General features: G+C 42.7%; 2 protein-coding genes across 3 annotated transcripts in view; one reads left to right on the top strand and one right to left on the bottom strand.

Moving 5' to 3' along the window:
- Window positions 1-3,194, top strand: LOC100122422 (DDB1- and CUL4-associated factor 7). Of its 2 annotated transcripts, none has more exons than XM_031930352.2 (5): window positions 1-301; window positions 421-677; window positions 902-1,164; window positions 1,243-1,532; window positions 1,606-3,194. In XM_031930352.2, the coding sequence occupies exons 2-5, from the start codon at window positions 425-427 to the stop codon at window positions 1,838-1,840; spliced, it is 1,041 nt and encodes a 346-aa protein (XP_031786212.1). In that variant the 5' UTR covers window positions 1-301; window positions 421-424; the 3' UTR covers window positions 1,841-3,194. The 2 variants fall into 2 exon arrangements, with proteins under 2 accessions (XP_031786212.1, XP_008214784.1); XM_008216562.3 differs by having other exon boundaries at window positions 13-301; window positions 403-677.
- Window positions 3,105-14,717, bottom strand: part of LOC100122408 (transmembrane protein 205) — a 27,008-nt gene continuing 15,395 nt past the window's right edge. The window contains exons 2-4 of the mRNA XM_001605964.6: window positions 7,243-7,448; window positions 6,536-6,699; window positions 3,105-6,126 (exon numbers count right to left, since the gene is read on the bottom strand). Coding sequence (XP_001606014.2) covers window positions 5,839-6,126; window positions 6,536-6,699; window positions 7,243-7,448 — 658 coding nt within the window. The 3' untranslated portion in view covers window positions 3,105-5,838. The remainder of the gene's footprint in view (window positions 6,127-6,535; window positions 6,700-7,242; window positions 7,449-14,717) is intronic.

The raw sequence follows: 14,717 nt of genomic DNA on the forward strand, positions 1-14,717 counted from the left end.
TTGACGCGAGTGGCGCCACTCTCGCACTGCCGCAGTCGGCTTCGTTGGTTGACAGAGTGCGTAAGAACTTTACGTGCGTTTTGCCTCTCGGAAAAGTGAAAATTCATCGGAAAAGCATCGATTCCGATTGGAAAATGAAAGGAGTCGATAAGCGAGAATCGTTCTGAAGATGCGTTCGTTCCGCGGGTGCTCCAGCGTATTTACGTTATGTTTTTAGGTTAGGCGTCGCTCTGTGTGTGTGTGTGTGTCGCTTGCTCCGAAATTTGTTTTTCTCTGTCTGCTAGTTAAACTACTTTGAATTGTAAGTATGTCCATGCGAATGATTGTTATCTACCTTTTTCTCATTTCTCATGTGTTGAGCTGAGCTTGTGATGCTTTCTGTACTTACCTTTTAATTTAAAGTTGATTTTTTGACTGTAGAATCATGGCATTGCACAGTGGACCTCCGAAGAGGAAGGAAATTTACAAATACGAGGCCCCATGGCCCTTGTACAGCATGAATTGGTCCGTGAGGCCAGACAAGAGGTTTCGGCTGGCTCTTGGCAGTTTTGTAGAGGAATACAATAACAAGGTGCAGATCGTTTCACTGGATGAGGAAACGTCTGAGTTTGTTGCCAAGAGCACCTTTGATCATCCATATCCAACGACCAAAATTATGTGGATTCCGGATAGCAAAGGTAAATCATTTAAGCAAAGACTATATGCAGTTTGGTTTATTTTGCTAACGTAGTTGTCGCTGTCTCATTTATTTAGACTATCAAGTGATGATCAAGTTTTTAGTTAAAATATGATTTGTATGAAGCTGATACCTCATAGTTGAGTTGAGAAATCTACACAATGCATGTAAAAATTCAATCACTCGCGTCGATTATTATTAAAACAATCCTTTTTTTGTCAACAGGACTGTTCCCTGATCTTCTGGCCACCTCTGGTGATTACCTACGGGTCTGGCGAGCCGGCGAACCCGAGACTCGCATGGAATGCGTTTTGAATAACAACAAGAACTCGGATTTCTGCGCACCTCTGACTTCCTTCGATTGGAATGAAGTCGACCCGAACTTGATCGGCACATCTAGCATAGACACGACCTGCACGATTTGGGGCCTTGAAACCGGACAAGTACTTGGTCGCGTGAACCTCGTAACTGGTCACGTTAAAACACAGGTAATAATTTCTCAAAATACGAAAAAAAGTTTAAGTATAAATCACCACAGTTCGATTTTATCTTTTCTTTCTCTCCAGCTCATAGCCCATGACAAAGAAGTTTACGACATAGCCTTCAGTCGAGCAGGTGGAGGTAGGGATATGTTTGCTTCAGTGGGTGCTGACGGTTCAGTACGCATGTTCGACCTGCGGCACTTGGAGCACTCGACCATCATTTACGAGGATCCGCAACATACGCCGCTGCTGAGGCTCGCCTGGAACAAACAGGATCCTAACTATCTCGCCACCGTCGCGATGGACGCCTGCGAAGTCATCATACTCGATGTGAGAGTTCCATGCACACCGGTCGCGAGGCTAAACAATCACAGGTGAATGACGATTTATGAAGCCTTATGCTGAATCGTGATTCTCGATTCTAAAAATCGCGTTTTTAATTTACAGAGCAAGTGTGAATGGTATAGCCTGGGCGCCACATTCGTCATGTCACATCTGCACAGCAGGCGATGATCACCAAGCCTTGATCTGGGATATCCAGCAGATGCCGCGAGCCATAGAGGATCCTATCCTGGCTTACACAGCTGCCGAGGGCGAGGTCAATCAGATACAATGGGGCGCGACACAGCCAGACTGGATAGCCATCTGCTATAACAAGGCTGCGGAAATTCTTCGAGTGTGAATCCGTATAACTCAACTTTTCTTTCGTTTATTGTCATTATTATTGCGAATGTTCTGGACGAACGTTGGCTCGTCAAGTAGAACGGGGACGTCGTGACTTATGTTGCCGGCTGAGTAATCTATGGGGTAAGAGGTCTTTTCTGAATCTTTGATTTTTTTTTTATGTAGAGAGATGACACTGTCAATAACTTGTTAGATTTACAGTCACTTCGAGTCCGAGTCTCACAAGTGAGGAAATTACGATCATGTCACGGTTTTAAAATACTTGTTATAAAGTTATCACATATCAGAGTTGGGTATTTTCTGCATGGTTGACAAAATCTGAATGTCCGAGTTGAAAATGTACAAGCATGAAGTTCCAGTTATTAAAAACAAAAGAGTTTATTTTCAAGTTTCGTTTCGCGTTCCGTTTTTACTCAGCCGGTGAATCAAACAATCAATCAAGCAACTTCCGCATACAGGAAATCCTGTAAGCGATGACGTTATCGATGTATTTTATTTCTTCGATGAAGATCACAATATTCTATGTACGTAGTGTATACCCTTGAAACTGACAAAGCACAGCAAGTTTCAGCTCCGAAGTGATTTCGGAGTCTTGCGCACCAACTTTTGCGTTTCCTGCGACGCGGAATGTCGAGAGGACGTGGAATAATTATTACCGACTATGTCGTGTTTGATTTTTCATACTGAGCAATCCCAGTAATTACGTGTAACATTGTAAAATGATGGAATTCTGATCATCGCGCTCGTTCAATAACTACCAATGCCAAACATTTTACAGTGCTGCATGTGGATAATAATCGCACGAATGAGATGAGAAGTGTTTTGTCGGTAGTGTAATCGAATTATCCTCTAGAATTGTAAAAAAATATTTCTGTTCCATTTTGGGACACGACGTGAGGAAGGGTTAGGAAAGTGAATGAAAAAAGAGAAGGAAAATAATCAATTTCGCTATAATTAATCGATCAGTGACTGAAGCGACTTTTATATTATGAAACAATGACGCGAGTCAGGCAATGTAGGATTTATGATTGTTATTGTCCTTTAATTTAGCGTATGGATAAGAGAAAGGAATTTTCGAAAACATAGTGTGTAGAGAACAATGTATATGTATAGGCGTAGTAGTATTTGACATGTATTACGATGAAATGCGAATGTATTGTACAGGCTGCGCGAAATAATGCATATATAACTTTGTAAGATTATAATGACTTGTATTTGCGTGTTCGTACAACATGTATAATGATGCGAGAGCAAAAACAATGTAGCAGCAAACATAAACTTTTTATTAAGAATAATTATGTAACACTGTGTAACCAGTCGTAATACAATTTTTTATGCACGCTTAAGGCGTATAAAAACGTTCTCTTTTACTTATTAATCATTTCTTTATTTTTACTGTAGAAACGACAGAAAAGAAAAAACATTGGTTCGAAGCAAGTAAATCAGCATCGGCTCTGCGGGAAATGTCGAGTTTCACTTCGACATTTCCCCAAAGCCACAAGCGGCTATACTCGTATTATATACTTTCGGATAGTCGTAGTTCACATATATAATTTACATAGTACAATTATCTTGATGAACGATTTATGGGATTATTTACAACAATGAGGCGCGTCATGCACATAAATTAGAAGAAAAAAAAAACACAAAGAAATCTTCAGTCGTCGAGTCTGCGATATTCTCCGGGCTGAAATTCGCCTATTTGCCTTAAACTCTTCCAGCTGGAAAAGAACGCAGGCAGCGAGCGGAGAAATTTTGCCGGTGGTTTTATTCGCGAAGTCTGCCTTTAGTTTTTTCCTTTAATAAATACTAACGACACTCTGATACAGAGTGTGTGTGTGTGTGTGTTTCATTACCTAACATTGCAAAAAGTCTACGCCGAAGCCGGCGCTGCTGAAAAGTCGGTACGCGTTTGCGTGTACAGAGACACTCGAGTTTTTCAGTATACTACAAATTGGCACTTAGTGAGAAGTCCTAAACAATTTTTTTTTATTCTTTTCAAATTCGTTACAAAATATATGCTCGTATACGGAATCAGCTTTCTAAAAAAACATATGCTGTGTTCAGCAACGCGTCTCCGAGTAAAGAAGTTTCATTGAACCCTCCAATGAGGGTCGATCGTTCCAAACGCGATTGAAGAAAGAAAATTTGTCAAAAGCAGCGGAGAAAGAATCTCAGCCTTCACTTTCGTTACTATATCTCGATATATAATATGCTGTGTTACACATACAGTATTCTAAAAAGAAAACAAAGAGTTATCCTCGATAAATTCATTCACGAAAACGCAACTAAGAGCGATTTCTATAATAGAGAGCGACGGAATCGAATATCGAGAGAGAAAAAAATAAGGAGCTAAAAATATTGCTTCGTCGAGAAAAATATCCAGTTTCTGCTCGGATGCTTTTTCCACGCGTGAATCGCGCGCTCTCTAAATATTCTACGCGTACAGTTATCGTGTGCAATATTTTTCTCTACTGTATAACATACTCGTCCGCGTCGTCGTGGGCATTATTATCATCATCATCTTCGTCGTCGTAAAAAAGAAGACAAACGGATCATTATAAAAAAAAAAAAAAAACAACGGCTGGTGTCTTTTACTCTTTTTCGTTTCTTTTTTTTTTTGTTTATCAAGGCGATTTTGTGTGTTTGTGGATTCATACATCCCCGCGCGCGCGCGCGCGAGAAAAGGAGATACCGCAGAGGCACGGAATACTTTTTTCTATTTCTTTCGTATACGCAAAAGTTGCACTGAGAAGATTAAGATCTACGAAGATTTAATTTACATATGTTCCGAAGAATGTAGGCGCATTCGCGCGACATTTTTCTTATGTGGCTTACGTGTGTGTGTGTGTGTGTGTGTGTGCGAGGGTATAAATCTGGCCTCGAGAGTTAGAGAAGAAATGAATTATGAATTTTTATTTAAATTAATTGGAATTTTTTCGGGCGACTATACACACTTCGCTGATGTATCAGATTTCCTGAGAATGAGCGTATGTGTTTCATTAATCTGTAAATCATGTTTTTGCAGAATCGTAAATCATACTTGCAGAAAAGATGCGACTGACAGGCGCCGGTCGACGGTGAAAAAGATGATTCATTTCTTTTTCATAACTCTCGTAGCGCCGATTTTCATTTTGAAAAACCGCCAAAAAACGCGGTTATTTTAAAACGCAGGTATGTGTTGTTCTCAAAATTTCTCGTCCGCTTTAATATCCACTTGAAATGGTGCAATAATCGCAATCGCAACTCGATTATCATCTAATTAACAATAAATATATAAAGCTCACTTTCCACTTGTAAATTCGAACTCGGGGGCGCGCTAGACGTGACCGCGTATATAGTATACGATATACAAATAAATATCCTTTCTTTGTTAATTATATGTATACAATTATATACTGTCATACGTGAGTATTTACAATACGATTAGAAAAATTCGCTAAGCGACGACAAAGGGGGCGCTTGAATTTTTTTCTTTCGAGAAAATAATAGAAGCATGTTTATCGTGACGAAGGCACTCGACTCTTCTATGTAATGCGTATACTGTAGACAATTTTCGGTGGGACGAAAAGTGACAATTTTACAGGCACAAAATGTTATACAACTACTATAACCTACTCGACGCGGGGATCCATTTGATGGACCCTCTCGAAACGCTTTACACACTTACGAAAGTGACTAAATATACCGACAAGGGGGGTTAGCCTTAGTTCCCGCGCCGCTGTTTTACCAACCGAGTAATGAATGAAACATTCCGCGCTAACCGAGGATCAGGACCCTCGATGAAACCCAGCGTCGGTAAAGCAGTCGCGCGGGAAATTCGAACGTCGCGCAGCCCCTTATCCAGATTTCTAATACTACTGCAGAGCAGCGTCGGCACAGAGGAAAAATCATCGACAGTAGCGTTGCCCTCTTCTCAGTGCAACAGCAGCCCGTACATATATGAAGAATTAAACGAACTATTATAACGAAATGAAAAGTCAGGGACAGATTTGTCTAGAGTACGCAGATCTTGCTCGCGATGTAGTGAAGGTGAAGGACGGTGCAGGCCATCGTGAGCATGTTACCCATGGCGATGGTCACGTGAATTTTGCGAAAAGCGGCGTGAATCTTGAGATAGTGGGGACAGTGCTTGAGGGGCCCAGGATCGTGCCGGCCGATCTCAGCGCCGACGCCAGCGGCGCGTTCCAGGCTTGTTTTCACGTCGATCAGACGGAGCAGCGGTGGCGTCAGGTACAGGCGTATCAGCAGCTCAAGGAAGAAGGCTCCTCCCATGCTTATCACCTGGAATAACAAAAATTTTCGTTGTTGTTGTAAATACGACTATTCGTCAAGGTCGATACTTTTAGACTATTTGTTTATTCGCTAATCATCGCCTCTTAAAAATAATACAAATGCTATTTTCGTTGGTCAAAAACAAGTCAAAGTCACTCATGTCAAAGTCGTATCTCCCGGGATCGCTATAATTATACGCAGCGCGGATACATTAAGCCGATGATCTTAATTCGAGTTGATTATAATTTGATGCAAGAACCCACGTAAAAGTTCCCACGAAAATCGCCACCCTATCGAAGATCCTCCGATCATCGCGACAGGTAACTGAACTCGTTCCTTCCGCGAACGTGTAATTTGAATATTCGAATTTTGGAAAGTTAAAGGCGGGAAATTCAAATTCAAAAAATCGAACACCCACCTGTACAGCGATCTCGGCGTCCCAGCTGTGCGCCGGATGATGTTTCACGTAGATGAGCAGTGTCGTCAGGCTGAGACAGGCGTTCAACGTGAAATAACGTGGAAACAGCACGCGCTGAACTTCTCCGAACGTGTGGCGCGGCAGGGCAAAATACAAGGACAGACCTGCAAAGAAAAGAAAAAAAATTTATCATTCCCTCTTTCTCTCTTATTCTTATTCGCATTCGAGTGGCGGAAGCGCAAAAGGAATGCGATTTAATGCGGCGCGACGAGCAGAGAGGCGACTGGCCTTTCGCTCTTCGCGGTTTTATCATATCTCTTTCGCTCCGCAGCGATGTGGTCGAGGGTATGTAAGGGACCGATTTCTTTTAATTTCGTTCTTTGGACTAACGGTTTTTCGGATGGACTTTTTGAAAAATGTTTCGACTATTGCGCCTTTTTTAATTGGAGATTATACACACTCAATTATTATTAAGAGGCTCGATGAGAAAGTTTCTCTGTATATAGTGTATACCGGTTTCGCGTAATTAAATTCGTTGGATAACGAGGATACTTTTCGAAAGAGATTAATCAAGCTCGTGCGCTTAAAACGTCAGAATCGCAGCGATACGGCACGTTGAAAATTGAAGATCCTCGAGCTTCCGGGCTTCAAAGTCACTTTTGCGCTGTCAAGCCGAGAATAATTTGCAATAAATAATAAAAGCTCACCAGAAACGAAGGTCATCCAAATCTGGGAACCAAAGTGCATGACGAACGAGGCCAAGTAGACGAAGGACGTGAGTCTGGACCTGGGCTGTCCAGCCGTCGTGGATCCGTAGCTCTGGCCGTTGCTGGACGGCAGCAGGGCAGATGTCACGCACAGCACCGCGGCTATCGTTATCACGTGGGCCGGCTGGGCTGTGCAGAAGAGGATCCTGTGAACAAGAGAGAAAAAAACAGAATGTTTAGAGCTGAGGCTGAGAATAGATTCGGATGTGACGTCTCCCTAGATCTGCGTCTTAGATAAGGCTCGCATAATTGCTTTGTTTACAATAGGGTGACGTTACAATGGAACTATCAATCTTCATATCAATTTCGCAGTGTATCGAGACGAAAGTGTTTTAGGAACTTTCATCGATCAAAACGAATCGCCATTCATCGGAAGAAATAAAGAATATGGATACATTGAATGAACCGGCGCGATTAGATCCGCACGTTTGCATCTCCGTTGGTTCATGGAACGCCGTATTTATCCTCTCGATTAATCAGCTCGTAAAACGAAGTATTAGCGCTGAAAAATCTAGACCAGCAGCCCAAACAGTCGTAAAGCGTCGCGAAGATGGTATACAGCCTCCCTCTAAACTTAGATCTATCCACCAAGAGCTTTTTGCCGAGGACGCTTGTGCACCTATGCAGCTATATGTATACTCGCGGAAAAACGCGCGCCGGATGCGTGTAATTTGACGTGAATTGCGAAGGTTGCCGAGAGAGAGAGAGAGAGAGAGAGAGACCTTGTGTTATTATTTGTTCGAGGAGGTGCCGGCGCGTGTTGATGAACTCGATGGAGGACGAGAGAGGAGTTTATACTTTGGGGTTTTATTTTATTATAGCCAATAGTAGATAAATCAGAGCCATTGATTTTCAAGTGATTGACATCTCGCCTCTTATACATACTCGATCCGGATAGCCGAATGTGGGACGCGGCGCGTATAAATTTAGAGGCTTCGTATATCCTGAATGAAACTCTGTCCCACCCACGCGTCTAACATAGTCGCTTATTTCTCGATAAGCCACACGCACGGACACTTATCTATCATCAATTTTAATATATATATAACCACATAACTGGAAAATTCGCGGATCGAATAAGCCGTCCCCGTTTTTTACCGAGCAACAAATCAATCTTCACATTATGTCATAACTATATCTCTTTCACCCCACCCGATAAATATCTCTCTCTCTCTCGACTCGCTCTAGTGTGTAATATTTCATAAACCATAACTCTCGCGCGTAATGTTTCCTAGATCGCGGTGAAATATATAAAAAAAAAATTCTAATAACCATATACACGGCGTGGAGCGTCTTATCTTAATTGAGGTATCGGTAAGCGCGAAAAACCAGTTTTTCGCGTATACGCGTGAGGGTATATAAAAGGAGCATCGTTGCGCCGTGTAAACTGATAAATCTTTCAATTAAGGCGGCGGGAAAAATTTTAGGAAGCGATATGCGTATGCGCGAAAATGTTTTTTTTTTTTTCTAATTATCCAGAGTTATCTTATGGAAGCTGTTTGCTCGTATATGTAGACACTGTTGCGACGATGTGGACATTCGCATTCGTGTTATTATACGCGAGTTTCTTGAGTGCAACTCGCCGTTTGCAATATATCGATTCGTTTATACATATAGTTAAGGAAATTTATGTGCTTCGGCAGGTATTTTAAGTGCTGTACCGCGAGGTTTGATGAAATTCTTCGGTTTCAATCAAATTTGTATAAGTGTATTGGTATACTGCATGTGCATAACAATAACGCCTCAAAGTGACACTCGAGTCTCGACTAAGGCGAATCTGGTTACGCATATACAAGTATATACACGAGCTATATGTGCTGTGCACTCCTGGTTGGCTGTAATGTTTTTCGCGGCTATTACGTCGATTTATATACGTGAACTGCGCGAGGATATTTGGTGTGTCTCCTCTCCCTGAAGATTTTACATTTAATAATTTTTGACATTTTTTCAAATTCTGTAAGAACGAAGGATATTCACACAACACGTGTACTTAAGATTGTCCATCCTCTACACGCGGATTCCAGTAGCGCGTAATTTGAAAATCACAGACATTTTCCCAATCAAGTGTAATTACCTCCTCTGAAATAACTACGAGGCCAAATCATAAGGCTACTCCGCGTAAAAGAAACGCGAAAAACTAGGCTGACACACAATTGCACGCTACTATAAGTATTACATTTTCTCTCTCCTAATCATTTCTCGGTATCACATCGACGCAGCCATTATACCATTACGCCCATCGTTATATCATCCACACAGACACACACGAGGCACAAAAATATTATTAATCAAGAAAAAAAAAAAAAAAATTATCACAGTAGATGCCGATACAGATAAGTTTTTCAATCCGATACAAAACTGCATATCGCTTTATCTCTATATACAGAAGTTAAAGCCGAGTCTAAACTCGAGAGTCGACGCTCTACATGCATCATTAGCCTGAATTTCGCGTAGGAGTATATAGCGCCCGCGGCAAATTTAATTATCGCCGAGTCGAGAGAGTAGCCTATGGTATGTATAGTATAGTAAGTCCGTAATGGAATATGTATGCGTTTCGAAAGCAAAAAGCGCTGATCGATCGGGTTTTCATTTTTTGGGGATAATGGGTGGTACAGCAGGTTTCGCTATAATTTATTCTAAATTTTTTTCGTCCAATTTAGAGGTATTAACGTTACACCAAAATGATTTTTACTCTCGACCCGCCGACACCTCGCAATCCTTGCATAAGAACAAAAAAAAAAAAACAAAAAACATCCTCGCCATTCTTCACTCGCGAGAGATTAGCAATCAACAAGTCGCGCACACGCGATATCCCTGCAGCCATACAGCCAGAAAATTCAATTATCCACAGCAGCCGCGGCGGCAAGACACGAGCTTTCAAAGCGTTTAGGCCCGCGGCCCTCCGATAAGATAGCTCTCTCGAATTAAAATCCGAGGTCCATTTGTCAGACTCGCGCCTTCAGCTCAAAGCTGCGGCGGGGAAAGTATCGGGCGTTAGTTGTAAGTGGTATTTCTCGCTCTTAAATCAGAGATGATGCACACGTCCTCTTTTTTTTTTTTTTTTTTTTTTGTTGGTGTAACGCCGCGAAATCGAAATAGAAATTCGAAAGAGGAAGATGCTTACGGCCGAACGATTTTCGTCACGTTTGTCGATGCTTCGGTGAGGACAAAAGCCGAGACTCATCGGCCTACCTGACCTACAGCACGTTTTCGGCTCGGTAAGATTACGCACTTTTGTAGGATTAACTAAGCGGAAACTGCAACGATTCACGGTGTGTTTGTAGGCATTGGATTGAATTTTTATGATTTATAAAAATACGGATGCGGCCGTAGAGCTATATACGTTCTTCTGAACGAGAGGCTCGTAAAGAGGAGAGAGCGAAGGTGTATATCGAAATTTTTATACGTATAATAATATAAAAGCCCAGAGGATTCCATGGTGACTTAAAATATATTGCATACGTATAACGTTTCGTCATGTGGCACAGCGACGAGTCGCCTCTCTCTCTCTCTCTCTCTCGAACCTATTATTGGACACGTGTCTTAAGCCGATGCCTTATTTCCTCTCGTTGTTGCAACGCTATTATAGATATAAATTTGGATTAACATATCCTACGAGCGAATATTCCCTATATCATACACTGTGAAAGTAAATACCTCTGAAAAATAGTACACGCGACCTCCGAAGAAATCAGGCTTCGTTTATTACGAAGAAATTTATATGTTAAGCCATAGACGAGAAGCGACAATATAGCATCCCGTCGTCGGAGTATCGTAAATTTCGAAAAGCGATAAATTAGCCGGGCCATTCAGGCTTCTTTCGATTAGCCGCTCTTCTCGCTTTTTAGCAAATGTCTCAGCTGTATATCGGGAGTTTTAAGCCGACGCACCGCGGCTCAAAGCCCGGGATTTATTCGCGCGATGAGCATTTTTAGTGGATTAACTTGTACGCGGTACAGCTGACGTCGAGAAACTCTTTTTAAATGAACGAAAATTCGAAAAAGTTGGACTATCCGACGTAACTGTACACCGAATTCTATCGACAGGTGTATATCCGTTATACCCGCACCGATTAACAGAACCCATAAACATCGAGATGACATAATAGAAGCGCAGATAATCACCATAACCCAATGACCTCGCGACGAGAGGCCAATTCGTCACGCGCAGACCTCTCACCCGAAAAAAAAAAAAAAAAAAGAAGAAGAAGAAGAATCCGAGAGGAACCATCCGCGTGACTAACCGCTCTCCCACCGATTTATATTTCCGAATAGACTGTATACCCGACTCCGGTCACGCGGACGCAGGAATTCCCTCGTGCATCGGCAGCCAAAAGCGCCTTGGCGCAATGTTCCAAAAGAAAAAAAAAAAAAAAATGATTTAGTGTATAGTGTGATACGTGACCGAGGAGACTCGTGAACCTTTTCTCGGAAAGCTATGGTGTCTCTAAGTTACAGTCTACGTGGAGATGCACATGTAGGTTTCGCGCGGACGTTGTAATATGTCGTGTTTGCCTTGAGGCTCTCAATGGACTCTACGCGCTTAACTATACTAAGTAATGCACTAATTGCCATACACTACTATATAAGCTACTGTGGAATTATTCTTTTGTTCAGTCACGAGACACGCAGTGGGTTCGCCTCTCTGTCTATATTCATACGGTTTACGCTCGCGTTTTGGCGCCGTCTGTCTCTGCGCTATATATATACGCAAACTCGTTATAGCGATAATACAAAAAATTACACTTCGCACTTTCTCCCCATCTCAGTTGAACGAAGCGCGTCGCGTCCGCATAAATGAAAATTCCCAGGCCCCGTAAACCGTAACTTGCGCGTAACTAATCGCAAAAACGTCATCCTCCCCGCGGAGTAGGGGAAAACCGCTGGCGTACAGCCGTTGCTTTATTGCAGCGGAAGGTCAAGGAGTTGCGAACGTGCCGCGAAGCACGAACGCATCTGCATCGGTTACTGCAGTCTCGCGTTTCTTACTTACCACCCTCAACGTTGCACACGAGCGATCAGCTGATCGCTCGTGAGTAAGCGCGTGCTACTGCTGTTGCGCAATGGTATCGGGGGGATGTAATACGATATTTTAGGAGAGGGGGGATGGAAAGATCGAGGATTTATCGGAGCTTGACACTGAGAGCTGTTGTGCAGTTCTGCGCTGATAAGATTGCGCAGGTGAGAGAGAGAGAGAGACGAGAGCTGTGCACTCGCGAGTGACGTCAGAGACGTTTGATAATGAGCGGGATTGTACTCGAGGTGTGTGATAAGAGGAGGTTCTTTTTTTTTTTTTGATTCTGTGTGTGTGTGTGTTGAATTGCATCATTTTGGCTAATGTTCTGCATTACGTGGCATTTGAAGATTTGGGACTAGGGCTTATTTTCACGAAGTCACTTACACTCGTGGAACTTTTTTCAGAGCGAAAGCTCACACTGTATAATGAGCTTCCCACGATAGCCGCATGAATGAAAGCATTTGGGACAGTTTCACAAACGACAATCTCCTGTACTCCCACGTAACCGTTTCACCGTTGACGTTCTGCGCAAACAGTGTAATTCGATATAGTGTTCGTTTTCGATCGCTTTTCAGCCAGCTTTGATACACAAGCGCAGGGACTATAAACTCGATATCTTGGGCAACGAGTTTTGACACGGACAGCTGAACTGGAACGTGTATTAAATGAAGAAATCAAAACTTTTAAAATCGCTGACACGTGCGCTAATGGTATGGCGGGAATATTGTCGACGTTTATGCTAATGTCCGAGCTTTTATAGACGCTGATGGGCGTGTGTGGTTGAGTTCGAGATCCTTTCTCACGAGAGCGGAGAAAGTTTCCGATGGATAGAACGACGTGAGTGTTTTGCAATAACAATTTTCCTGGCGATTCGTGCTAATGCGCTTAACGATTCCATTGTCGGGAGTAAACGCGTTCAGTTAATGCGTTTACATGAATTGCTTGTTTTTTTCTTATCCGAAAAGTGCACATGTATCTCGGGATCCAGACGGACTTCAAAGTCCAAAGAAGCGCACGCGCGAAACGTTCGTTAAACGTCGATGTATCGGTGTTAATTCAACGATCTGCAGCCGATCGCAATCGTCAATTAAATTTTTCCAGCTTATCGCCGATCGGCTTTGCGGTGTAATTGAACCGCTATTACGTCGTCTTTAATTTCACGAGATTAAGATCTGTCTCTAATACCGAACGATTTTTCTTTTCGAAAACTTGCTATACAGATTAGCATCGATTTAGCGCCTTAAACAACGATTACCACAATTGCATCAGACTATCGCTTTATCTAAATTCAGCTCGAAAAAAATCGCTCCTAAACCTCTTCATTATATGAAAGTTCTCCCCCTACGGCATTAAGCAAAAATCGCCCACGCCGAGAAAACGATCATCGGGCCGGCAGATTTACGCTTTAACGGCCGGCAAATTGCGCGATTACACACACACGTGCGACTCGCGGCTAATTATAGTGTCCGCTGCTGCTGCTGTGCCCGACTGAGTAAGAGAGAGAGAGAGAGAGAGGAGTGAATGGCCCGACGCGACTGAGGTATATATACAGCTATATACATCGTATAGATCGTCGTCAGATGCTCGCGCGAGCTATATATGCCGCTCTAGTGATATACGAGACCACGTGCGCCGCCGTGTGATTCGGAAAAGCGCGTGAGAGACTGCCTAGTGGTTTTGTACATATACGTATCTCTCTGTGGCTTTGTTTGTTTTGCCGAGGGTTCGCGGCTTGGGATGCGGTTTTGTCGTGTTTTCTGTGGATGCTTGAAATGCGCAATTTCGTAGGGAGACGACGAGTTGCGCTAATTATTCGTATTTACTCGTGCGTTTTAGTACCAGCTAGACACACCCTCGAGCTGAAATGGCAAAAAAAAAAATCCCGATGATTAATCGTACCCTCTGCGTAATTTGTTTACATCATCATTATTCTAAAGCGCAGCTTTCCCCGTAAATCGTACACCGATAACTCAGAAGCTCGAATATTTCACACACACACACACAAGCCCAGACTGATTAATATACCCGAGGCAGTGATTGCCCCGTCATTAATATTATATACACCTACTCGCGTTATACTAGAGGAGATTCAGAGCAGCCGATAACGCGGATATCCGGATATAATAAATTATTCGGATAATTAAGTCGGCGCTAAATACAGGCTTCTGATACTCTCCCTCTCTCTCTCTCTCTAATCCGATCACCTAAATATATATACACAACACAGCGATGTGTACCGTTAGAGCCGGGACGTATTTCGGATTGATTAACGTTATGCAAAACGATACGCATATTTTCCAGAGAAGCTCGTGTAACAATGCCATCGAGGTCCAGAAGCCTGTAGACGATGGGTCGACGCGATAAGGCGACGATGAAGCTAATTAAGCCGTTGAGGGGCT

This window comes from Nasonia vitripennis, chromosome 4, assembly GCF_009193385.2.
Source record: "Nasonia vitripennis strain AsymCx chromosome 4, Nvit_psr_1.1, whole genome shotgun sequence".
Classification (NCBI taxonomy): domain Eukaryota; kingdom Metazoa; phylum Arthropoda; class Insecta; order Hymenoptera; family Pteromalidae; genus Nasonia; species Nasonia vitripennis.

Bases quoted from the DNA above. Each gene is read 5' to 3' on its own strand.
- LOC100122422 (XM_031930352.2), top strand. From the start codon at position 425: ATGGCATTGCACAGTGGACCTCCGAAGAGGAAGGAAATTTACAAATAC. The intron at 678-901 runs GTAAATCATTTA...TTTTGTCAACAG, and splicing joins GTGGATTCCGGATAGCAAAG to GACTGTTCCCTGATCTTCTG. The intron at 1,165-1,242 runs GTAATAATTTCT...CTTTCTCTCCAG, and splicing joins CTGGTCACGTTAAAACACAG to CTCATAGCCCATGACAAAGA.